The sequence below is a fragment of the Oncorhynchus keta genome, chromosome 28, assembly GCF_023373465.1.
Source record: "Oncorhynchus keta strain PuntledgeMale-10-30-2019 chromosome 28, Oket_V2, whole genome shotgun sequence".
NCBI classification, from domain to species: domain Eukaryota; kingdom Metazoa; phylum Chordata; class Actinopteri; order Salmoniformes; family Salmonidae; genus Oncorhynchus; species Oncorhynchus keta.
This window is the reverse complement of record NC_068448.1, coordinates 72,051,111-72,077,675: the sequence shown is the minus strand read 5'-3', so window position 1 is coordinate 72,077,675 and position 26,565 is coordinate 72,051,111. Positions and strand designations below refer to the sequence as shown.

The 26,565-nt window shown below is 45.3% G+C and overlaps 1 protein-coding gene across 5 annotated transcripts in view; it reads left to right on the top strand.

Moving 5' to 3' along the window:
• Positions 1 to 26,565, top strand: part of LOC118361775 (rho GTPase-activating protein 18-like) — a 44,248-nt gene that overhangs the window by 3,625 nt on the left and 14,058 nt on the right. For 3 of the 5 annotated variants that reach the window (XR_004821059.2, XM_035741987.2, XM_035741992.2), the window contains exons 2-6: positions 22,484 to 22,695; positions 22,914 to 23,134; positions 25,528 to 25,612; positions 25,885 to 26,084; positions 26,335 to 26,500. Coding sequence is in view for 4 of the 5 variants with exons in the window: in XM_035741987.2 (XP_035597880.1) it covers positions 22,484 to 22,695; positions 22,914 to 23,134; positions 25,528 to 25,612; positions 25,885 to 26,084; positions 26,335 to 26,500 (884 nt within the window). In the remaining variant the exon portion in view is untranslated. Of the gene's footprint in view, positions 1 to 15,171; positions 15,374 to 22,483; positions 22,696 to 22,913; positions 23,135 to 25,527; positions 25,613 to 25,884; positions 26,085 to 26,334; positions 26,501 to 26,565 lie in introns of those variants that run through there. The other 2 variants (XM_035741991.2, XM_035741988.2) reach the window with 2 other exon arrangements.

Sequence of the window (26,565 nt, the reverse complement as noted above, 5' to 3'; positions counted from 1 at the left end):
TAAAGCCTGTGCTTTTGGGAGTGGGTTAATTTATTTTAATGAGAGCTCGGCTTTCTTTATTAATTAGCCCACTTTAGTAATCATTTGACCCATACTTTCAAATTAATCTCCCAATCTAGAGGGCACAGCTGGACCCACCAACACGACTGATGATAAAAAACAGAAAAGTGGCACAAAATAATTGAACACAGAGAAATCAGATGGACACAGAGAGGATCCACCTTCACCACACTGAGAGCGCTGCTGTACACTGGGATCATGTGTCTCTCACTCCCAGGTGACATCATCCCCTCCCACAGGCTAGAGCTGTGTGTGCACAATAATGCACTCTGTGCACCTTTTTTGTTTTGGGACCAGCACGTGGGTTTGTGCATTTGGGTCACTGGCAGGATTATTTTCAAAGCTTACCCTCCATTGAGTTGTCAGACACACAATGGTAACCCTTGGCACACGGGTGTCTCCCCATGACTGTGCCTATTGTAGCTGGTGAAAGACAGGCACTTTGCTGTCTTGCAACCGCTGCTGTGGTGATTAGGGTTATTGCTATATTGGTATGGTTGCAGACTGTGCTGTTAGGCTAACGGAGATGTTTTGGAACAAACACGACTGAAATCTATAAACATCCATATTGGGTGACTGTTGGTGGTTTGACTGTTTGGAATGGATGACTAGTTACTGGAATGGATGACTAGTTGTTGGCAATTCCATGATTTTTATTGACCTTTTATTTAACTAGACAAGTCAGTTAAGAACAAATTCTTATTTTCAATGACGGCCTAGGAACAGTGGGTTAACTCAGGGGCAGAACGACAGATTTGTACCTTGTCAGCTCAGGGGGTTTGAACTTGCAACCTTCCGGTTACTAGTCCAACGCTCTAACCACTAGGCTACCCTGCCACCCCAGGGTAGCCTAGTCGTGGTGGTGTGTCCAGCTGTGCCCTCTAGATTGGGAGATTCATTTGAAATTATGGGTCAAATGATTACTAAAGTGGGCTAATTAATAAAGAAAGCTGAGCTCTCATTAAAATAAATTAACCCACTCCCAAAAGCACAGGCTTTAGTGGCCTGGATAAAATACAACTAGAACAGTTGATAACGGAGACTCCGATTTTTCGCATTAAAATGAATGCCAAACAAAAACCATTTGGTTTTCAAACTCTATGGACAAGGATTACTTTATACAATTTACACTGAACATTTCACAAAAACACATTCACTGGAAGTACTGTGCAGATGTGTATTTTGCTAACAGAATTACGGTAAAACCTCTTTCTTTTTTTTGGAAGCGACCACGTTTTCCAAAAACTCTTGGGTCTTTTTTTTCTCATGGAATTTACCATATCCATGTTCAGTGACTTCACTTGTGAAGTGTGTTGATGTCACAGGAGAAGTCTGTTGTGGATGGTGGCTTAGTCTGCTGTGGATGGTAGCTTAGTCTGCTGTGGATGGTAGCTTAGTCTGCTGTGGATGGTGGCTTAGTCTGCTGTGGATGGTGGCTTAGTCTGCTGTGGATGGTGGCTTAGTCTGCTGTGGATGGTGGCTTAGTCTGTTGTGGATGGTGGCTTAGTCTGCTGTGGATGGTAGCTTAGTCTGCTGTGGATGGTGGCTTAGTCTGCTGTGGATGGTGGCTTAGTCTGCTGTGGATGGTAGCTTAGTCTGCTGTGGATGGTGGCTTAGTCTGCTGTGGATGGTGGCTTAGTCTGCTGTGGATGGTAGCTTAGTCTGCTGTGGATGGTAGCTTAGTCTACTGTGGATGGTAGCTTAGTCTGCTGTGGATGGTAGCTTAGTCTGCTGTGGATGGTGGCTTAGTCTGCTGTGGATGGTAGCTTAGTCTGTTGTGGATGGTGGCTTAGTCTGTTGTGGATGGTGGCTTAGTCTGCTGTGGATGGTGGCTTAGTCTGCTGTGGATGGTAGCTTAGTCTGCTGTGGATGGTAGCTTAGTCTGCTGTGGATGGTGGCTTAGTCTGCTGTGGATGGTGGCTTAGTCTGCTGTGGATGGTGGCTTAGTCTGTTGTGGATGGTGGCTTAGTCTGCTGTGGATGGTAGCTTAGTCTGCTGTGGATGGTGGCTTAGTCTGCTGTGGATGGTGGCTTAGTCTGCTGTGGATGGTGGCTTAGTCTGCTGTGGATGGTGGCTTAGTCTGCTGTGGATGGTGGCTTAGTCTGCTGTGGATGGTAGCTTAGTCTGCTGTGGATGGTAGCTTAGTCTACTGTGGATGGTAGCTTAGTCTGCTGTGGATGGTAGCTTAGTCTGCTGTGGATGGTGGCTTAGTCTGCTGTGGATGGTAGCTTAGTCTGTTGTGGATGGTAGCTTAGTCTGTTGTGGATGGTGGCTTAGTCTGCTGTGGATGGTGGCTTAGTCTGCTGTGGATGGTAGCTTAGTCTGTTGTGGATGGTAGCTTAGTCTGTTGTGGATGGTGGCTTAGTCTGCTGTGGATGGTGGCTTAGTCTGCTGTGGATGGTAGCTTAGTCTGTTGTGGATGGTAGCTTAGTCTGTTGTGGATGGTGGCTTAGTCTGCTGTGGATGGTAGCTTAGTCTGCTGTGGATGGTGGCTTAGTCTGTTGTGGATGGTAGCTTAGTCTGCTGTGGATGGTGGCTTAGTCTGCTGTGGATGGTAGCTTAGTCTGTTGTGGATGGTAGCTTAGTCTGTTGTGGATGGTAGCTTAGTCTGTTGTGGATGGTAGCTTAGTCTGCTGTGGATGGTGGCTTAGTCTGTTGTGGATGGTAGCTTAGTCTGCTGTGGATGGTAGCTTAGTCTGTTGTGGATGGTAGCTTAGTCTGTTGTGGATGGTAGCTTAGTCTGTTGTGGATGGTAGCTTAGTCTGTTGTGGATGGTGGCTTAGTCTGTTGTGGATGGTAGCTTAGTCTGCTGTGGATGGTAGCTTAGTCTGTTGTGGATGGTAGCTTAGTCTGCTGTGGATGGTGGCTTAGTCTGCTGTGGATGGTAGCTTAGTCTGCTGTGGATGGTAGCTTAGTCTGTTGTGGATGGTGGCTTAGTCTGCTGTGGATGGTGGCTTAGTCTGCTGTGGATGGTAGCTTAGTCTGCTGTGGATGGTAGCTTAGTCTACTGTGGATGGTAGCTTAGTCTGCTGTGGATGGTAGCTTAGTCTGCTGTGGATGGTAGCTTAGTCTGCTGTGGATGGTAGCTTAGTCTGCTGTGGATGGTGGCTTAGTCTGCTGTGGATGGTGGCTTAGTCTGCTGTGGATGGTAGCTTAGTCTGCTGTGGATGGTGGCTTAGTCTGCTGTGGATGGTAGCTTAGTCTGCTGTGGATGGTAGCTTAGTCTGCTGTGGATGGTAGCTTAGTCTACTGTGGATGGTAGCTTAGTCTGCTGTGGATGGTAGCTTAGTCTGCTGTGGATGGTAGCTTAGTCTGCTGTGGATGGTAGCTTAGTCTGCTGTGGATGGTGGCTTAGTCTGCTGTGGATGGTGGCTTAGTCTGCTGTGGATGGTAGCTTAGTCTGCTGTGGATGGTGGCTTAGTCTGCTGTGGATGGTAGCTTAGTCTGCTGTGGATGGTGGCTTAGTCTGCTGTGGATGGTAGCTTAGTCTGCTGTGGATGGTAGCTTAGTCTGCTGTGGATGGTGGCTTAGTCTGCTGTGGATGGTGGCTTAGTCTGCTGTGGATGGTGGCTTAGTCTGCTGTGGATGGTGGCTTAGTCTGCTGTGGATGGTAGCTTAGTCTGCTGTGGATGGTAGCTTAGTCTGCTGTGGATGGTAGCTTAGTCTGCTGTGGATGGTAGCTTAGTCTGTTGTGGATGGTAGCTTAGTCTGCTGTGGATGGTAGCTTAGTCTGCTGTGGATGGTGGCTTAGTCTGCTGTGGATGGTGGCTTAGTCTGCTGTGGATGGTGGCTTAGTCTGCTGTGGATGGTAGCTTAGTCTGCTGTGGATGGTAGCTTAGTCTGCTGTGGATGGTAGCTTAGTCTGCTGTGGATGGTAGCTTAGTCTGTTGTGGATGGTAGCTTAGTCTGCTGTGGATGGTAGCTTAGTCTGCTGTGGATGGTAGCTTAGTCTGCTGTGGATGGTAGCTTAGTCTGCTGTGGATGGTAGCTTAGTCTGCTGTGGATGGTAGCTTAGTCTGCTGTGGATGGTAGCTTAGTCTGCTGTGGATGGTAGCTTAGTCTGCTGTGGATGGTAGCTTAGTCTGCTGTGGATGGTAGCTTAGTCTGCTGTGGATGGTAGCTTAGTCTGCTGTGGATGGTGGCTTAGTCTGCTGTGGATGGTAGCTTAGTCTGTTGTGGATGGTAGCTTAGTCTGCTGTGGATGGTAGCTTAGTCTGCTGTGGATGGTAGCTTAGTCTGCTGTGGATGGTGGCTTAGTCTGCTGTGGATGGTAGCTTAGTCTGCTGTGGATGGTAGCTTAGTCTGCTGTGGATGGTAGCTTAGTCTGCTGTGGATGGTAGCTTAGTCTGTTGTGGATGGTGGCTTAGTCTGCTGTGGATGGTGGCTTAGTCTGCTGTGGATGGTAGCTTAGTCTGCTGTGGATGGTAGCTTAGTCTGCTGTGGATGGTAGCTTAGTCTGTTGTGGATGGTAGCTTAGTCTGTTGTGGATGGTAGCTTAGTCTGCTGTGGATGGTAGCTTAGTCTGCTGTGGATGGTAGCTTAGTCTGCTGTGGATGGTAGCTTAGTCTGCTGTGGATGGTAGCTTAGTCTGCTGTGGATGGTAGCTTAGTCTGCTGTGGATGGTAGCTTAGTCTGCTGTGGATGGTAGCTTAGTCTGCTGTGGATGGTAGCTTAGTCTGCTGTGGATGGTGGCTTAGTCTGCTGTGGATGGTGGCTTAGTCTGCTGTGGATGGTGGCTTAGTCTGTTGTGGATGGTAGCTTAGTCTGTTGTGGATGGTGGCTTAGTCTGCTGTGGATGGTGGCTTAGTCTGTTGTGGATGGTGGCTTAGTCTGTTGTGGATGGTGGCTTAGTCTGCTGTGGATGGTGGCTTAGTCTGCTGTGGATGGTAGCTTAGTCTGCTGTGGATGGTAGCTTAGTCTGCTGTGGATGGTAGCTTAGTCTGTTGTGGATGGTAGCTTAGTCTGCTGTGGATGGTAGCTTAGTCTGCTGTGGATGGTAGCTTAGTCTGCTGTGGATGGTAGCTTAGTCTGCTGTGGATGGTAGCTTAGTCTGCTGTGGATGGTAGCTTAGTCTGCTGTGGATGGTAGCTTAGTCTGCTGTGGATGGTAGCTTAGTCTGCTGTGGATGGTAGCTTAGTCTGCTGTGGATGGTAGCTTAGTCTACTGTGGATGGTAGCTTAGTCTGCTGTGGATGGTGGCTTAGTCTGCTGTGGATGGTAGCTTAGTCTGTTGTGGATGGTAGCTTAGTCTGCTGTGGATGGTAGCTTAGTCTGCTGTGGATGGTAGCTTAGTCTGCTGTGGATGGTAGCTTAGTCTGCTGTGGATGGTGGCTTAGTCTGCTGTGGATGGTAGCTTAGTCTGTTGTGGATGGTAGCTTAGTCTGCTGTGGATGGTGGCTTAGTCTGCTGTGGATGGTGGCTTAGTCTGCTGTGGATGGTGGCTTAGTCTGCTGTGGATGGTGGCTTAGTCTGCTGTGGATGGTGGCTTTTCTATAAATCACTTCCCATTTCACTGTAGCGTTTTTACAGCATGTTTTGTATTTGGGCAACGTGACGAGGAACTACACAGTGATCAGCCTGAGGAAGTTGTTGTTCTTCTGCCTGACTGAATGGACCAGCGAAACCCATTTGAGAGTTTCAAGAATTTTCTGTTTCTATCGACACATTTTTATCACCTTGTGAAATGCATGGGAAATGCATGGGAAATGCATGCCTTGTTGAATTGGAGATATCACTGTGAAGCAATGCAGTGTGTTATTTTGTGGTAAGGGAGATACACTTGACTGACGGGTTAGATACGTGTGCCCATTTATCTCTGACGGCATACAGCTCAGTACTTTTATTACCTAGTGAGTGAACATGTCCCCTAAAGGCACTCATAACCTGACAGATTACAAGGAAACCACAATGGAAGAAAAGGTTGGTCATTCATAATGGGGATTATCAGAAACGAGAATGAGGTTTGTCTCTATAACCTGTCTCCTCCCCTTCAGCTAAACTGATTTTTTAAAATGGATTTAACAAGTGACATCAATAAGGGATCATAGCTTTCACCTGGTCAGTTTGTCCTGGAAAGGGTAGGTGTTCCTACTGTTTTGTCCACTCAGCAGGTTAGGTGAACTGAATTTTAAGTGTGCGTGCGTGCGTGGTCACTGAAAATGTAGTGAATTTGAACTTTACCACTTAAGATGTGACCGAAACGAAGCACACTACTCAAGTACTTCCCACGTTGACTCAGTGTTGACATAGTGGAATTGAAACCTCATTCCTAGATGTTGGGACTGAAATACCTGCCATAAATCCTTTTTAAATAAAACACCTGAATGTGCAGTGGGATCATTCTATATGAATTCAATAACTTTCTGACTATATACATGGGCAAACATGTATGTAAAGGTTTTGTTCAAATCAAAAGGGGTGCAGTCAAAGTTATTCATATGGAACGACCCAGTGATAAAATGTGATGGGTTAGCAATAAATAGGATGATGACTGAGACAAATGAGCGAGTGACTGCCCGGTCTGGCATTTTTGGCAATGCTACCTGTCCACATTCCACTCCTCCGCTCTCAGGTAGGACTGAGTGAGAGATGGATGCTGTACATGCTGACTGACGTTTAGGCATTCATCATCTTCCAGAGGTAGAGAACCAAGCCATCCAGAACAGCTGATCTACTTTATTGTTGCTCTCCATACCTGAGGGGCTTGGGGTTGGAGAGAGGAGCTGATCTACACCTATAATGGCTGTAATGTTATACCTGAGTGGATTATGACTGGACTGGAGGAAGACTGATCTACTCTGCTGTGTTTCTATACCTGAAGGGCTTGGGGTTAGAGAGAGGGGCTGCCACTATACACAAGTAAACAACTACTTTTTTTTTAATGTAACCTTTATTTAACTAGGCAAGTCAATTAAGGAAAAAAATCTTATTTACAATGACAACCCACTGTTCCCCAGAATGCTAACTGTCTTGTTCAAGGGCAGAACAACAGATTTTTACCTTGTCAGCTTGGGGATTCGATCCAGCAACCTTTCGGTTACCAGTCCAACACTCTAACCACTAGGCTACCTGTCACCCTGCACACCTGTAACCGGTGTGAAATGGCTAACTAGTTAGCGGTGGCATCACTCGCTCTGAAACCTTGATGTAGTTGTTTCCCTTGCTCTGCAAGGACAAGCGGCTTTTGTGGAGCGATAGTTAATGATGCTTTGTGGGATTGTTGATGTGTTCAGAGGGTCTCCCAGGTTGGGGCAAGGAGAGCGACGGAGGCAACACTGTTACACACACACACACAGATTATTATAAAAGCTGTTCTGTCCTGATAAAGGGGAAGAGGTTGGCCACTTGACAGCGACTCTATTGTAAACCGTTGAGGGTGAGCGGCTGCTTTATCAGCTGAAGAATTGTTTATTTGCTGTGGAGGATTTATTGTTTTATCATTCTATGCTGCACGTGAATGATCAATTTATTCCATCCTCCCATGTCTGTATTCACAACTTTGTTGTCAGGGGAGTCGTTTTGATTTGACTGCAATTTGAGCTAACTGACTGATGTGACAGGATTACTGGAAGGTCTTATTTAAAAAAAAAAAAATTTTAAATGACAATAAGAAGACTGTGATTTGTGAGACTAATGACTACTTTGTACCTAGATCCATTTTTCATGGAGAGATGTTAGTTGTTACTGTAGCTGACCTTTGGCTGGAAACAGCCTCTGAAGTCATAACATTGCACCTGACAACTATAACAATGTAAAGATGATCTTTCAACCAGAATACTTCTGTGGATAATATCAAATTAACACGATTATCTCTCTTAAAGTAGAAAAAAAGATACGTCTGAAATGAGTGTTGACAGTATGTGTGTCAATTTCGTCCTCGTTTCACTGCCTCCTCCTACAATAATTTATTTGTATAGCACGGCAGGAGGCAGTGTGAATTTGAAAGGGAAATGATCACTATGGAGTTGACATACGCTCTGCTCTCTCTCTTTCACACACTCCCACTGTAGTCAGTTATGTTGTGTAGTCCACACTGAGATGGAGTTGGACATGCAAGCCTGACAAAAACAGTACCGGTAGGCAACTCTCATGGTTGAAAGGATTTTAAAGGCTGTGGTTGTGTATTCATGTAACAGAGACTACAATTGGGCCTCTCAAGCATCATTTGATGTTCTGAATCTGTTTGGGCTACAGATGGTCACCTGTTTGGGCTACAGATGGTCACCTGTTTGGGCTACAGATGGTCACCTGTTTGGGCTACAGATGGTCACCTGTTTGGGCTACAGATGGTCACCTGTTTGGGCTACAGATGGTCACCTGTTTGGGCTACAGATGGTCACCTGTTTGGGCTACAGATGGTCACCTGTTTGGGCTACAGATGGTCACCTGTTTGGGCTACAGATGGTCACCTGTTTGGGCTACAGATGGTCACCTGTTTGGGCTACAGATGGTCACCTGTGCCCCAGAAAACAGCAGCTCTTTAAAAACTATGAATGTTGTCACCCTAAAATACCCCAAATGTCATTCCAGGGTATATATAACCTGTTCTTTTTGAGCCTGTTGGCCAGATGTTAGATTTAATTTCTATATTATGTGAACTATTTTTAAAGTCTGTTTTTAGTTCTACTGAATGCACTTGGCTCGGTTAAAAGAGCTCATGTGCCTAACTTGATAGAAACTCCCAGTGTAGTGAGGGAGACTTTATCACGTTGCTTTGTCATACTGACTGGATGTCTGCCTGCTTGAACGCCAATACAACATGAAATGACCCAGGGCATCGATACATCACTCAGAGATGCACAAAAACAATATAACATTACGAAATGGGTGAACCTTTAACGTAGTCACATTTACAGTGCATTCTGAAAGTATTCACACCCCTTGACTTTTTCCACGTTTAGTTACGTTACAGCCTTACTCTAAAAAATGTCCCCTCGTCAATATAGACACAATACCCCATAACGACAAAGCGAAAACAGGTTTTTATACTTTTTTGCAAATAAAACCCATTTAAATGTGAAATCACATTTAACATACGTTTTCAGACCATTTACTTTGTCGAAGCAGCGATTACGGCCTTGAGTCTTCTTGGGTATGACGCTACAAGCTTGGTATTTGGGGAGTTTCTTCCATTCTTCTCTGCAGATCCTCTCAAGCTCTGTCAGTTTGGATGGGGAGCGTCGTTGCACAGCTATTTTCAGGTCTCATGAGATGTTCGATCAGGTTCAAGTCCAGGCTCTGGCTGGGTCACTCAAGGATATTCAGAGACTTGTTCCCGAAGCCACTCCTGCATTGTCTTGGCTGTGTGCTTAGGGTCGTTGTCCTGTTGGAAGGTGAACATTCACCCCAGTCTGAGGTCCTGAGAGCCCTGGAGCAGGTTTTCATCAGGGATCTTTCTTTATTTTGCTCGGTTCATCTTTCCCTCAACCCTGACTAGTCTCCCAGTCCCTGCTGCTGAAAAAAAAAACACCCCCACAGCATGATGCTGCCACCACCATGCTTCACTGTAGGGACGGTGCCAGGTTTTCTATAGATGTGGCGCTTGGCATTCAGGTTAACTTCTTGGTGACAGGGGGGCAGTATTGAGCAGCTTGGATGAATAAGGTGCCCAGAGTAAACTGCCTGCTACTCTGTCCCAGATGCTAATATATGCATATTATTTGGAGTATTGGTTAGAAAACACTCAGAAGTTTCTAAAACTGTTTGAATGATGTCTGTGAGTATAACAGAACTTCTATGGCAGGTGAAAACCTGAGACAAATCCAACCAGGAAATGTGAAATCTGAGGTTTGTAGTTTCATTTAGGTGATTGCCTATCCAATATGCTGTGTCTATGGGGCCAGATTGCACTTCCTAAGGCTTCCAGCAGATGTCAAGTCTTTAGAAAGTTGTTTGAGGCTTCTATTGTGGAAGGGTGTCGAATAAGAGCTATTTCAACAAGTGGACTAGGCTGAGGCCAATCAGTTGTTTACTGCGTGGTCTTGCGGGCGTGTTGTTCCTTCTTTTTCCTCTGTAATGATACGCTATTGTCCGGTTGGAATATTATTGAAGATTTATTATAAAAGACCCTAAGGATTGATTGTAAACATCGTTTGACATGTTTCTACAAACTGTAATGGAAATCTTTGGATCTCTGGATTTTGCAATCGCGCATTGTGCCTTTGGAATAGTGAACTGAACGCGCGGAGGTATTTGGACATAAATATGGACGTAATCGTACAAAACATTTCTTGGGAGTCCATTCCGACAAAGATCAACAAAGGTAATTGAAGATTTATATTGCTATTTATGACTTTTGTTGACTCTACAATTTGGCGGGTAACTGTATGGCTTGCTTTTGTGGCTGAATCTGTTCAGATTATTGAATATAGTGCTTTTGCCGTAAAGCTTTTTTGAAATCTGACACAGCGGTCGCATTAAGAACAAGTTTATCTTTAATTCTATGTAAAACATGCATCTTTCATCAAAGTTTATGATGAGTATTTCTGTTATTTGATGTGGCTCTCTGCAACTTCTCCGGATGTTTTGGAGGCATTTGAGTTTTTTTTTTTTTTTTTTTTACACCTCTCTTTGGTTGGAAAATGGTTGACTGCTTTCTGTGACTAGTTGTTGACCTAACATAATGATATGTTCTGCTTTTGCCGAAAAGCCTTTTTGAAATCGGACACTGTGGTTGGATTATCGAGAAGTGTATCTTTAAAATGGTGTAAAATACTTGTGTGGTTGAGGAATTTTAAGTATGAGATTTCTGTTGTTTTGAATTTGGCGCCCTGCAATTTCACTGGCTGTTGGTGAGGTGGCTAGCGTCCCGAACGATCCCAGAGAGGTTAAAGAGTAAAAACTCGTTTTTTTTTTCAGATCAGAGAATCTTGTTTATTTTGGTCTGAGAGTCCTTTAGGTGCCTTTTTTGGCAAACTCCAAGCGGGCTGTCATGTGCTTTTTACTGAGGAGTGGATTCCGTCTAGCCAATCTACCGTAGGCCTGATTGGTGGAGTGCTGCAGAGGTGGTTTTCCTTCTGGAAGGTTCTAATCTCCATACAAACTATGGAGCTCTTTCAGAGTGACCATTGGGTTCTTGGTCACCTCCCTAACCAAGGCACTCTCCCCCGATTGCTCAGTTTGGCCGTGCGGCCAGTCAAGGAAGAGTCTTGGTGGTACCAAACTTCTTCCATTTACGAATGATGGAGGCCACTGTGTTCTCGGAACTTCAATGCTGCAGAAATGTTTTGGTACCCTTCCCCAGATCTGTGCCTCAACACAATCCTGTCTCAGCACTCTACGGCCAATTCCTTTGACCTCATGGCTTGGTTTTTTATCAACTGTGTGACCTTCTATAGACAGGTATGTGCCTTTCCAAATCATGTCCAATCAATTTGAATTTTCCACAGGTGGACTCCAAGTTGTAGAAACATCTTGAGGATGATCAGGATGTACATGAGCTCCATTTTTGAGTCTCATAGCAGAGGATCTGAATACTTGTGTAAATAAGGTGTTATTGTTTTTTAATAAAGTTGCAAAAAAAAAAGCTTTCTCTTTTATGTGGTATTGTGTCTAGATTGAGGAAAATGTTGTATTTCATTAATTTTAGAATAAGGCTGTAATGTAACAAAATGTGGAAAAGGGGAAGGGTTTTGAATATTTTCAGAATACACTGTACATGGGGGGGGTTCTAATGTTTACCTAAATATATGGTTTGGTTGTTTATGTGATTATGGCAAATTTCAATGACTTCGCTTATTTATTTTCATTCACCATTTATTTTTTTTTGTTTGTCAACAGGTCAGGAGTTTACAGTCCAATAACATTCATATAATAGTACATCTCTAGTCTAGCTAGATATGTTTTGTATGTCTAGTTTGCTCTTTGGCCATTTGGTAATGATGGCGTACCAGGCTCCTGCTATCTTTTAAAAGGCCAAACAGGATGTAACTGCTGCAGTCAAGAGGAGCCTGTTTCTCACAATGGACCTTCATTCCATGAACAATAACACACACAACATGCACTGCGTTCCCTTCCAAATAACTGACATCAGCTTGTGATGTTACAGGCTGTTTGTAATGTAACTACCAGGTTTGAAAATACAGTTAAAGGTACTTTGTTGAAGAAGGATGAGTGGCCATTTTACAGTATTATTGGTGGCCATTTTCAATTTGTACTGCAGATTTGACAGTGATGTAATGCTGGGATAATCAACAAAACAGATGGTGTGTGGGGGGGGGCGTGACTTCATGCCACACACACTACATGAGCTATTTTGGCTGCGGGAGTCTAAGACACGAGTTCTGGATAAAGTGGAGACAACACAAGATGGTATTCCATTGGATTTCCATAGCTGGACATTAGTCATGGGCAGCGATGTTAGTAAACATATGATGACACTTTGTTATGTCATGACCAGCATGTGACCACTGACCAGGGCCTATCATCCTTTTATCAAGGTACTGGACCAAAACATCCCCATACAACTCATGAATCGTTACTGATGTTTTGGGTCGTATCCCACTCTTCATACAAACCCCCATCCGTCCACTAACGCCACTCAAGCAACCTATACATTCCAATCAAGTGTATTAATCAGTGAGGCAGCCATTACATCCTTGTTTTTATTGATCTGTAGTTGGAGGATGTAGCCTGCTGTTATGTTGTTAATGCCCCTGCTTTTTACCAGACCTGTACTAAAAAGGGCGCTCTGTGCTCACAGCCCCTCTTTTTAGTGTGTTGCGTGTGTGTATGTATGCATGTGTATCTCTTTTCTTTGAGGCCATAATGACCTTAGTGAACCCAGGTAGATCTGAGGGTGTTGAGAGGGTCTGCAAACTAAATGGTGGCTCCTGACCCGCGGCGCTAGATCAGACTCTCTGCTGTGTGACCGGTAAGAGGGGAATTGGCTCTTGCTCTTCACTAACCTGTAACAGGGGCCTCTTGTATGCATCTTCTGATGAGAGCCTTGCTGATGAGAGCAGGGGGGGGGGGCTTGCTGATGAGGGGGTGTTATGGTGATGGCAGCTAGATGAACTGGCGATCATTCGTCTAGCCCCACTCAGATAATCAGATGTGTAGGAAGGGGAAAGTCCCATTTTTGTCTTTTAATGTCACTGAAGAAACTGTTCAAGAAAGAGACAGAGGTCAGGCCCATAGTACGACTGGTCAAGGAAATGATTAATAGCGGACTGACTTTGGATCAGTTGTTGGTTGGGCTTTAGCCTACAAACCAGAATGAATGTAATGCTAGCTGTGACCAGGTCTGGACCATATGCACCAGACCCCCAAGTGTATTTTTGGAAAGCCAGATGTTCCAGCCCCTAGCCAGGGGCTTATTAAGGAAAATGAGTTTTAGTTTCGACCGTCACACTGATTTAAGATCAACATGTTGTTGTTATTTTCACAGTTTTAAAGTTGGAAAGATAAAGTCTTTAGGTTTTAGACACATGCGCTACAGTCAGCAATTTGGCACGTGCACGATTTTGATTTCATGGCTTCGTAAAGTGTATGGCCAATTGAATCAGTAGGAGATCTGGGAGAAGGTTTTAGCTGATTCACTTATGAAGGAAGGGGATGCCAAAGTGGCTTTGGTAGGTTTTGAAGGGCACGCTTCCAATACTTTACTTTCCAGCAGTGGGCCACTGGCTGCACAGGAGAGTGGTCTTGGTCGGACATGTTTAAAGCTGCAGTGAGTGAGTCGAAACACGTGTAAATGGTTATGCTTTTCGGGGGTATTGTTGTTGGACTCTGGCCTTGGCTCTCAGGCCCTGGTGTTGACATTCTTGGAGGAATTAGGTCATGATTGGAGGGCTCTTGGTTTTCTACTCCGATTACAGACCTCCGTACCCACTCCCTGCCCTCGCTCTGCTTTCTATCCATCAAGACCAGGCCAGCTCCACATGTTTCCAGTTTCTCCATCACCATTGACCTACATATGCTGTTTGGGGAGGGTATTCATATTTTATCTTTGATTTTGAATTACTTTGGAGCTCCAGTAATGATCTGATGTAAAAACAATAAAAATATATTTAATTGAAATGATTGTTTTGAGCAGAGCTTTTTGTAAGATGTTCACTTATAACAGGACAGCTGGGATGCACAGCTAGACTTATTTGAAGTTGTTTGTATTCCAGGTTTTAAGAGGGATCTGTATTTGTACTATTCCTAATTACTCATTATGGGTTAGGTTTGCCCTTAATAGAGCCATTTCTTAACTTGTGGTACATTTAACTGCCATGTCCTCTTTCTCCCTCCCTCACTGTCTTTCTGACTCTTTCTCTCTCCCTCACTGTCTTTCTGACTCTCTCCCTCACTGTCTTTCTGACTCTCTCCCTCACTGTCTTTCTGACTCTCTCCCTCACTGTCTTTCTGACTCTCTCCCTCACTGTCTTTCTGACTCTCTCCCTCACTGTCTTTCTGACTCTCTCCCTCACTGTCTTTCTGACTCTCTCCCTCACTGTCTTTCTGACTCTCTCCCTCACTGTCTTTCTGACTCTCTCCCTCACTGTCTTTCTGACTCTCTCCCTCACTGTCTTTCTGACTCTCTCCCTCACTGTCTTTCTGACTCTCTCCCTCACTGTCTTTCTGACTCTCTCCCTCACTGTCTTTCTGACTCTCTCCCTCACTGTCTTTCTGACTCTCTCCCTCACTGTCTTTCTGACTCTCTCCCTCACTGTCTTTCTGACTCTCTCCCTCACTGTCTTTCTGACTCTCTCCCTCACTGTCTTTCTGACTCTCTCCCTCACTGTCTTTCTGACTCTCTCCCTCACTGTCTTTCTGACTCTCTCCCTCACTGTCTTTCTGACTCTCTCCCTCACTGTCTTTCTGACTCTTTCTCCACTGGATCTGTCAGAAAGAGAGGGAGTGTGAAAGAGGTGCAGAGATGTGGGCATGTAATGACCTTTAAAGAGGCAGTTGAGGCTTGGTGAAGATTAAAGCAGAGAAGAGGAATTGTAAGCAGTAAATATGTCGGGAGGGGGGCAGGGGAGCGGAGAAGGGGAGTGGAGAAGGGGAGGGGTGAAAGAGACTGGGAGTGAGGGAAGGAGGGGAGAAAGCTGGACACTGGAAACTCGTGTGCCTCCCCGCGGAGTGGGAATGGGATGGAGGGAGAGCGCAAGAGAGGAGGTGTGTGTGGGAGGGAGGAGAGATGAGTCTCTGTGGAACCCAAGCTCTGTCTGTAGGAGGATATCCTGAGATAGTTGTCTCTGTCTCTCTCTCCCTGCCTGGCTTCAAACACATTTGTTTATATACTCTAGACAGGCACCTCTCTCTCTTTTAGATCACTAGAGTTCACTCGCTCCCTTCTTCTCTCGAGCTGGATGAGGAACTGAAAGGTAATCTGATTTTTTTTCCTCCTCAAATGTTATCGTGTGTGTGTGTGTGTGTGTGTGTGTGTGTGTGTGTGTGTGTGTGTGTGTGTGTGTGTGTGTGTGTGTGTGTGTGTGTGTGTGTGTGTGTGTGTGTGTGTGTGTGTGTGATTTGATTCTTGTGAAGTGGAACATTAACACATGGACTGTCTGTATTGATGGTGGTGTGAATGAATATGTATTGTATTTACTAAGATATTTCCTTTTGAGAACACCTTTTAGCCAGAGGTCATGGATTTATGACTTCTAATTCCATTTAGTTATTTTTATGGAATGTTTTGATTTTTGTGAAAGATATTTCAGAGCAATTTTTTATTTAGGATATCCTACTAAGAAGCACACCTGAAGACTTAGGGATTGTAGTACATTAATTATATCTGAATTGACTGTAGTGGAACGGTACCCACATGATGGACGAGAAAGGTTTTTGAATGGAATGATGGTTCTATAGGTTTCCTAAGCTGTGGTATGACTACTGTATGTATCCGCTGTGGTATGACTACTGTATGTATCCGCTGTGGTATGACTACTGTATGTATCTGCTGTGGTATGACTACTGTATGTATCCGCTGTGGTATGACTACTGTATGTATCCGCTGTGGTATGACTACTGTATGTATCTGCTGGTGTATGACTACTGTATGTATCCGCTGGCGTATGGGTACTGTATGTATCTGCTGTGGTATGACTACTGTATGTATCCGCTGTGGTATGACTACTGTATGTATCCGCTGTGGTATGACTACTGTATGTATCTGCTGTGGTATGACTACTGTATGTATCCGCTGTGGTATGACTACTGTATGTATCCGCTGTGGTATGACTACTGTATGTATCCGCTGTGGTATGACTACTGTATGTATCCGCTGTGGTATGACTACTGTATGTATCTGCGGTGGTATGACTACTGTATGTATCCGCTGTGGTATGACTACTGTATGTATCTGCTGTGGTATGACTACTGTATGTATCTGCTGTGGTATGACTACTGTATGTATCTGCTGTGGTATGACTACTGTATGTATCTGCTGTGGTATGACTACTGTATGTATCTGCTGTGGTATGACTACTGTATGTATCTGCTGTGGTATGACTACTGTATGTATCCGCTGTGGTATGGGCACTGTCTGTATCTGCTGGCGTATGGGCACTGTCTGTATCTGCTGGCGTATGGGTACTGTCTGTATCTGCTGGCGTATGGGTACTGTCTGTATCTGCTGGCGTATGGGCACTGTCTGTATCTGCTGGCGTATGGGCACTGTCTGTATCTGCTGGCGTATGGGCACTGTCTGTATCTGCTGGCGTATGGGCACTGTCTGTATCTGCTGGCGTACGGGCACTGTCTGTATCTGCTGGCGTATGGGTACTGTCTGTATCCGCTGGCGTATGGGCACTGTCTGTATCCGCTGGCGTATGGGCACTGTCTGTATCCGCTGGCGTATGGGCACTGTCTGTATCCGCTGGCGTATGGGTACTGTCTGTATCCGCTGGCGTATGGGTACTGTCTGTATCTGCTGGCGTATGGGTACTGTCTGTATCTGCTGGCGTATGGGTACTGTCTGTATCTGCTGGCGTATGGGTACTGTCTGTATCTGCTGGCGTATGGGTACTGTCTGTATCTGCTGGCGTATGGGTACTGTCTGTATCTGCTGGCGTATGGGTACTGTCTGTATCTGCTGGCGTATGGGTACTGTCTGTATCTGCTGGCGTATGGGTACTCTCTGTATCTGCTGGCGTATGGGTACTCTCTGTATCTGCTGGCGTATGGGTACTCTCTGTATCTGCTGGCGTATGGGTACTCTCTGTATCCGCTGGCGTATGGGCACTGTATCCGTACTAGTGAATCACAGGAAGCCATAGTGACTGTAGTATAGCCTACCGTACGTAATGGGTCACTGGAATGGTGTCACCCTGTCCCTACACTACCAGCACCTGAGTTCGGAATCTCTCCATCTAAAACTCTTTACTCTTCAACTTGAATGTATTTTAATAAACCTCCTTAACATGACCTGAGGGGAAATGGCTGGGTAGAACTAAGTGTGTCTGTGTCATACATACCTTAACTGTTCTGTATTTCACCTAATAAGGCTTCTTTCATTTTTGGTTTGAACCAGATGTTTCTTGATATTTGAGAGTCTGGAGATGAACCACTGTGAATCAACTGAGGTGTCTTAGTGTGTCTACTATTGACTCTGTTCTAGGAAAAACAACCAGGGCCAGTATTCACAAAGTGTCTCAGAGTAGAAGTACTTATCTAGGATAAAAAAAAAATGTTTTTAAAGATCATAAGATTTCTAAGATGTATTGTGTATACTGGTCCTGACCTATGCCCCCTCAGTTGCCAGCATCATCGCAGGTGACGTCGCTGTTGTTCAGAGACTGTGAAGAGTTGTTTTCAAGTTGTATTAGTACCGGAATGAATGGTATACATCCTCCAAACGAAATGCTTCTGTGCTGAACAGCTGTCACCCACACACACACACACATCCAAACCTGCTCTTCAACAAGCACAGCATATTTCTTTGTGTCAACAAACCAGCCGTACACATGGAATTGTTGTTTTATTCTGCACACATGGATTCCTAGAAAAAGGTTGTGTTCATTTGAATTGTCATGATATGTGCATGAGGAGGCCTGCGTTTCTAAACCTATACCAATGGGGATAGTCATAACCTCAGTGTTCTTAGCTTATTCTTTGCCCCTACAGCCCATCATACTAGCTACTCTTCCTGTAATGAACGGCATACTGTAGGCCTGTATGTTATTCTGTGAAATCTCATGTGATAACATGAGGGGTGTGAGGGTGGAGGGGTACCCAGGGGAACAAAAACCCATTAAAACAAAGTTCCGCCATCCACACGCCCAGCATGCATCATTCTAATCAATAACATCCCCCCTAAGTGTGGCCAGGGCCAGCTTCCTGGCACACACACACACACACACACACACACACACACACACACACACTTATCAATATTTGAATACAAACAAGCAGGCATACCTTTTCCCTGAATACTGATGTGCTTTTGGCCCCACGTGGGCTTGCAAACAAAATTGTCCATTGTGCAGCAAATTAACAAATTTAATTTGAACAGAATTGAATGAAATTGGGATGGTTTGCATGCTGAGTAGATAGTAGGAAATCCCTTACAGGTCTAGGAAGACCCCTTTAACCTTCCCCTTGACTCCTATTCATGTCCCTCCTCCAGCTGTAGAGGGGGAGAGAAGGGTGTGTATGACACTGCCCTCGGTACTCTGCCACGTTCCTTTCCCAGCCTATCATTCTTTGGACCAGGAACCCCGTATCCCAGCATTGACCTGGTCCATCGGACCGCATCAGACACGGGCCCAGCCATACAGGTTTAAGGGGCCAACAAGCCACAACAAGGTGCTGCTCTCCTGACCAATCATAACTCTGCCTGTCTGAAATTAAAAGGCCTGTGATGTCACGAGGCCTCTCTGTAATTAGGAGTTGTAATGGGAACCTGGCTGTGACTGGAAGCAGACAGACCTGTGGGAAGAGATGGCTTTAGGAGGGGGGATGGACTCTGCATGATGATGGACAGTGCATTCTGAATGTATTCAGACCACATTTTTCACATTTTGTTACTTATTTTAAAATGTATTAAATGTATTTTTTTGTTTCTCATCAATGTACACACAATGACAAAGCAAAAACAGGTATTAAGATATTATTGTATAAATAAAAAATAAATAAAAGTTTTTGACATTGACATTAGTATTCAGACCCTTTACTCAGTACTTTGTTGAAGCACCTTTGGCAGCGATTACAGCCTCGAGTTTTCTTGGGTATGAAGCTACAAGCTTGGCACACCTGTACTTGGGGAGTTTCTCCCATTCTTCTCTACAGATCCTTTCAGGCTGGATGGGAAGCGTCCCTGCACAGCTATTTTAGGTCTCTCTAGAGATGTTCGATCGGGTTCAAAGTCCAGGCTCTGCCTGGGCTACTCAAGGACATTCATAGACTTTTCCTAAAGGCACTCCTGCATTGTCTTGGCTGTGTGGTTAGGGTCGTTGTCCTGTTGGAAGGTGAACCTTCTCCCCAGTCTGATAACCTGTTCCAGAGCGCTCAGGACTTCATCAAGGATCTCTCTGTACTTTTCTCTGTTCATTTTTCCCTCTCCTGACTAGTCTCCCAGTCCCTGCCGCTGAAAAACATCCTCACAGCATGATGCTGCCACCACCATGCTTCACCGTAGGTATGGTGCCAGGTCTCCCCCAGATGTGACTCCTGTCATTCAGGCCAAAGAGTTCAATCTTGGTTTCATCAGACCAGGGAATCTTGTTTTCTCTTGGTCTGAGAGCCCTTTAGGTGCCTTTTGGCGGGCTGTCATGTGCCTTTTACTGAGGAGCGGCTTCTGTCTGGCCACTCTACCATAAAGGCCTGATTGGTGGAGTGCTGCAGAGATGGTTATCCTTCTGGAAAGTTCTCCCATCTCCACAGAGGAACTCTGGAGCTCTGTCAGAGTGACCATTGGGTTCTTGGGCACCTCCCTGACCAAGGCCCTTCTCCCCCAATTGCTCAGTTTGGCCAGGTGGCCAGCTCTAGGAAGAGTCATGGTGCTTCCAAACTTCTTCCATTTTAAGAATGATGGAGGCCACTGGGTTCTTGGAGACCTTCAATGCTGCAGACATTTTTTGGTACCCTTCCCCAGGGTAGCAGTTTTCCCTCCTGTATCAGTCACTGACTGGTAAATTAGTCTAGCCAGCTATCTAAATTTGTTGTCAAATTACCGATGGGGGGACCCCCACTCTCACTCAAATATCATATTAAAAACTGCAAATCATGATTAGAATTGCAGGAAATCTGTTCAACTGCAAAATATTTTCTCTGCCCCATGGCAAAATGTGTAGATTACAAGAAATGTGAAAATAAATATCTTCACTGTTGAGAGGAGGGACTCAAATGTTTTACTCGCAAGTTGGGACCCCCGCAACAATTTTACTTAATGCCCCCAATAGGCTAGGGGCCGGCACTGACTGCATGTGTTGGTATGGATACACAGACCCGCGAGCCACTGCAGTCCCTCATGATGAGTTGTGATTTTTATGTGCCCCCCCCCCCACTCCCATCAAGGTTGCCCATCTCTGCCTAACATGCTCATACATGTGAAGTGGAGCACAAACACCCTCATTCACAGGGGTGGTACAAGTATCCAATTGTCATACTTGAGTAAAAGTAAAGACACTGTACCTAAATACAGAATTACTCAAGTAATGGTTACCCAGTAAAATACTACTTGAGTAAAAGTCTCAAAGGTTCTGGTTTTAACATGTGCTTAAGTACAGTGGTTGAAAAAGTACTCATTTGTCAAAATTGAGTAGAAGTATTTAGTTATAGTAAATGTTATACATAAAATTCCAACACTCAGACGTAATTTACAAATGCAGTATTTGTGTTTAGTGAGTCTGCCAGATGACAAAGTGTTATAGGTGTGTGTGAATTCGACCAGATTGCTGTCCTGCCTGAACATTCTAAATGTAACTTTTTGATGTCAGGAATTTAGTGGAGTGAAAGTTGTCAATAATATAAATAGTAAAGTACAGATAACGCCAAAAAAAGGACTTTAAGAAAACTTTAAAGTCCTACATAAGTATTTTACCCCACTGCGCATTCGTGTACATGCACGGCTTATAGCAGCTCCAGCCGCTACTCGCGTTTGTCCTAATGAATAGTTTCATGCTTGTCTTATTGTCTGTTTATTACCCTCCCTGCAAGTTTTATGTATTTATCGTTGTTTTCCAAAGTTCAGACGTTAATTACAGCCCAGTTTCATGTTAAGTTACATGGTTTCACTTCGCTATTATTTACAGTTTGTTTAGAAACATTTGCTTCTTTCGTTATTTCATGAAACTAAAGAATCTGCTGTTTTGATTCTCTGAGTCGATGCCGTGTTTAGGAGGGAATAATGGAGTACTCTCTCCAGAAAGATGTTTATCACAGATATAAACTGTGGTCGAGTGGCTGAAGTAGTTTTCTTATTTATTAGGAATGGTGATTCAGCCCCTCCAATTCATTTCTGAATGCGTAATGGTTTCTATGATTCACAGTGTGACATGCTAGCCTAAGTGATACTGGGCTCATTTTGCAATGAAAGATAAGATGATCATTCTTAGACTAGCCCCCTAGCTCCTCCAGTCCAGTGTCTTCAGTAGGGCAGTGGTGAGTTCCCCTCCTGTCAGTCCTACCAGTCAACAGTTTAGACACACCTACTCATTCAAGGGTTTTTCTTTATTTGTACTATTTTCTACATTGTATGTAGAAAATGTCATCAAGGCAAAAAGTGGCTACTTTGAAGAATTTCAAATATATAATATATTTTCTTGATCGGTTTAACACTTTCATTTTTTGGTAACATGATTCTTCTATATGTTATGTCATATTGTTGATGTCTTCACTATTATTCCACAATGTAGAAAATAGTAAAACTAAAGAAAAAAAACATTGAATAACTGGTACTGTAGTTTCTAGTGTCTGATCAAGGTGTATCTGGTGTGTATATGGTTTATTAAGTACAGGGGTTTTGAGAAGTGTAGTTTTCTAGTGTCTGATCGAGGTGTATCCGGTGTGTATATGGTTTATAAAGTACAGAGGTTTTGAGAAGTGTAGTTTTCTAGTGTCTGATCGAGGTGTATCCGGTGTGTATATGGTTAATAAAGTACAGGGGTTTTGAGAAGTGTAGTTTCTAGTGTCTGATCTAGGTGTATCCGGTGTGTATATGGTTAATAAAGTACAGGGGTTTTGAGAAGTGTAGTTTCTAGTGTCTGATCTAGGTGTATCCGGTGTGTATATGGTTTATAAAGTACAGGGGTTTTGAGAAGTGTAGTTTCTAGTGTCTGATCGAGGTGTATCCGGTTTATAAAGTACAGGGGTTTTGAGAAGTGTATGTCTGACGTAGCCTTTATTTTTTGCTCAATGTGTGAATCTGGTATTTTGAAATTGAAATGTTTTTCACACTTAAACCAATTCTGGTATGACAAGAACGGCCTACAATCTCCTCCCCACCTCCAAATACCAACCTATTGACTTACTGACCTCCTCCCTCCCCACCCCAGGAAGGTGCAGTACCAGGGGATAGACCTACTAGGCAGGATGAGTTCTAGGGGGACCAGGCCCTCTCCCCCTCCCAGCCCACCGGAGCGGCCGGCGTCACGGGACTCCCAGGACTCCATGGAGGACTACTGGAGCGAAGTGAAGAACATTGAGGAAGATGGTCATCGGGGCCACGAGGACTTGCTGGAGAAGGGCAGTATGGACGGTAGGCTACGTAAGAGGAAATGGTGCTTTTTAGCCATTTATAGACCTAGGGTGTGTTGAGTTGGGCTCAATTCTAGTTGAATGGAATTTAACTAAGGAAATATTAAATGGAATGGACACCAACACTTGATGTGCTCTGTTGATGTCCTTCCCATAGAGATGGATACACATTTAGATTCTGATAAATGCTATGGGTACTGATTTATCTCTGACTCTTCTGCATTCCAGAGGCGGAGCTTGAGGAGGCGTGGCTGCAGGATGCGGGTCTTTCCACGCTGGTGTCGGGGGCGTTGGGGGAGGGGCCTGCGGAGGCGCTGCTCTCCACGCTAACGCGCTCGCAGGCAGCCATGGTGAAGAAGCGTGTGGATAATTACACCCTGACCGTGAGGAAGAGAAGCAAGCAGCCGACTAGACACGTCCGAGACATCTTCTCCACGCCAGACACATCGGTGAGACAGATGGCTTCAAAGAGATAAAGGGAACACTTTTTGTTGTTTATGATCCATTTATTTAAATGTACGTCTACGGCGAGGGTGCTTTGGGTTAAGCATTCAGCAATTGCGTTTATGGAGTTGGAGTCGGTATATTTCCCATTGAAATCCTAAAATGAAACGAGTTGACATGAAATCTGTCTCATGTCTGGCCCTTTGTCGGCTATAACTGGTGCCTCTGACCCTCAGTGCCCCTATGACCTCAGTTCATCTGGATATAACCATCTCATCTGGCATACTGATCCTCTGGCAGAGCCAGACAAGCCTCTGTAATCTCAGTACGTATCCTAATCCTGTGTGTCAGAGATGGAATAGAGTAAGGAGAGGAGTCCAGTAGACATGCTTCAGATACTCAGGATGTCACCCCCACCCCCCACCCCGGCATTGGTATGGGCCAGAACCATTATAGGCATAATACATGGCTTTGGCATGGGCCATTGTTAGAGGAGCGGTGTTGGATGGTGGAAACACGATGAGCTCTTGCTTAGCCCTATAATGCAGCTCTCAGCTGGCGTGGGCAGCTGTCCCCTCTTTCTCCAGAAATAGAATTGCCCCACTGACTGGCTGGCTGGGAGCTGGAATGTGAAGAAAGTTTTACATGAGAAGGGCAACAGGGAAGTCCCATACTGTTTTCAGATGGCGGTGTAATGCATGCACTGCTGAGATCAAATGGCATCCTATAGCACAGCAGCATTGTAATTCTGTAGAAGGGTTGGTCGTATATCAGGTAGCAAGCCCACAGATTGTGTTCGGCCTAGTGGTGTCTTTGCAGTTGTCTATCAAGGGAAGTTGAGGCAAGTATGCAGACTGCACCTCAGTATCTAGCTAGCTGATATGACTAAGACTAGCCCTCCCAAGGCTATTGTGTGGCTATGAAGTGTTGAAAGAGATTTAGATATTTACAGCATGAATGAATGGGGAGGGGTGATAGGACCAATAACACCCCCCACCAAAGAGTGCCACGAGTGCCTCTGTCAGCACTGCTGTGTGGTGATGGCAGGAGCCTCTAGGGTGAGTCAGATGTGGAAGGGAGCACAGGATTATGAGTCACACCACTCAGTCCGGGACACCGAGAAAGCCTTCACTCTTCTTAAGGCCTCACAGTCTACTGGCAGGCCCCATCGTTTACTGGCAGGCCCCACAGACTAGTGGCAGGCCCCATAGCCTATTGCAGGCTACTGGCAGGCCCCATCGTTTACTGGCAGGCCCCATAGCTTAGTGGCAGGCTACTGGCAGGCCCCACAGCCTAGTGGCAGGCTACTGGCAGGCCCCATAGCCTCGTGGCAGGCTACTGGCAGGCCCCATAGCCTAGTGGCAGGCTACTGGCAGGCCCCATAGCTTAGTGGCAGGCTACTGGCAGGCCCCATAGCCTAGTGGCAGGCTACTGGCAGGCCCCACAGCCTAGTGGCAGGCTACTGGCAGGCCCCATAGCCTAGTGGCAGGCTACTGGCAGGCCCCACAGCCTAGTGGCAGGCTACTGGCAGGCCCCATAGCCTCGTGGCAGGCTACTGGCAGGCCCCATAGCCTAGTGGCAGGCTACTGGCAGGTGTCCAGGGCATTGAGTCTGGGCCGTAAACCAATCTAGAAGCATAAAAACGTCCATTCAGTGTGGGTGAGGAAAAATGAGACCATAGCCCTTTTGTCATCTAATAGTGAAAGATGGTGGACATCGTTGAAAAGAAAAAGCATGTAGTTATTTTAATTGCTTAACATGACATTGTATTTGTCACATACACAGTTTACAGCTGGCATAAAAGGTGCAGAGAAATGCTTGTGCTAGTTCCCTCAACATTGCAGTACAAGTATACCATGACGTATATGTACCATTGTGTATTTAGGCATACCGTAAGTATTTACCTGGATATATTATGGACTCAAGCTCTCTGTCTGTGCAATGGATATTTGGGTACATGTAACCTATAGTTTCTAGGCTGTATTTCTCTATCGCGGTGCTGCTGACGATGTGGTTTGGCTCCAGTCGATTCTGGCAGCGTTGTGCGTAACCGTTGACCATGCTCTTTTCACTGACTTGTATGTATACAACAGAACAAAACAGCTGGCTCCTGTTGAAACCTCCTTTGTTCCGTTGATATCCACTTTCCTCTCTCCCCGTGTCAGAAAATGTACTGCGCCGCTGTAATATGGAAGTCAATTCACAGGAATCAAACTAGCACATCGCTGTTCTGACATCTGTTACTGTGTCTGATACTGCTGGTGTTCATTCGGTTCACAGAAATGACTCCTAAATCCTTTCACCATAGTTGAATGCTGAAGGACCATCCGTCTTTTCATGTGTCCCACACGTTGAATGAGAATAAATGATGATCACGTATGTCTCCTCTCCTTTTTAGCCAGTTGATCCCATACCCCCTGTCCCCCCCACGTCACCCAATGGAGACATGCCTTCCAGATGCGTCCACCGGACGTCTTCTAGAGGTGAGTCGTCTCTCAATATGTTACCACCGTTGATTGTTTGGTTTGATGTGGTTGGCTGTGGTTAGCCACTGTGAAGGAACCTCTCTCCAATGGGTTGAAAGCTTCTTATTTCCATGGTATTTGAGCCTAATTCTGTCATCATGATCGTTTCAATGTGAGAAACACATTGGACTTGTATCATTCCCATCTGATTGGTTGGACTGATGTCTGTGCATAAGGGGGAATATACTGGTGATGTAGCCATCATTGAGGTGTGTGTGTGTGTTTTCCAGTGCGGCCTGCGTGTCCCAGCTTCTCCCAGAGCACAGAGAGATGTGTTTCAGAGTGCCCTCCCTGCCCACCACCTCAGGACACCTCTGACTCCCTGTCTTTCGAGGTGCCCTACTCCGAGGGCACCACTGCACACCACAGGGGCCGCCAGGGGGACTGCCAGGACTGCCAACGCATCCGCAGAGATGACCATGACCTGCCAGTGAGTCTCACCTCTGACCTTTTTGTTTAAAGGGAAATGGAACTTAAAACAACAGTTATTTAGACAGTAGGAAATGAGAGGGAGAGACAGATGGAAGGGGATGTACAGGACAGAAAGTGGCAGAGCGGGGATTTGAACTCCTGCCGTAGGCGGCTTTTTGTGGACTGGAGACAGCTGTGTTAACCACTAGGCCGCCCTCCAGGAACCTGTTTGAATATGTAAAATGTGTGTTGTCTTCGGTCTTGTACAGACATTTCAGCTGCCCAGGCCTAAACTGGGCCTCACCCGCATCCAAGACCTGTCTTGTGAGGACATGAAGAAGATCGGCTACATCTCTTTGATTGAACTGACCACCTTCTACGACGGCCTGGGCATCGAGCTCAAACGCAACCGAGCGGCACGTAGCAAGGCCAGAGGTGGGTGGCTGGTTGACTGGGTCATGTTCAATGGGCACCAAACAGAAGAAAACGCATGTAAACAT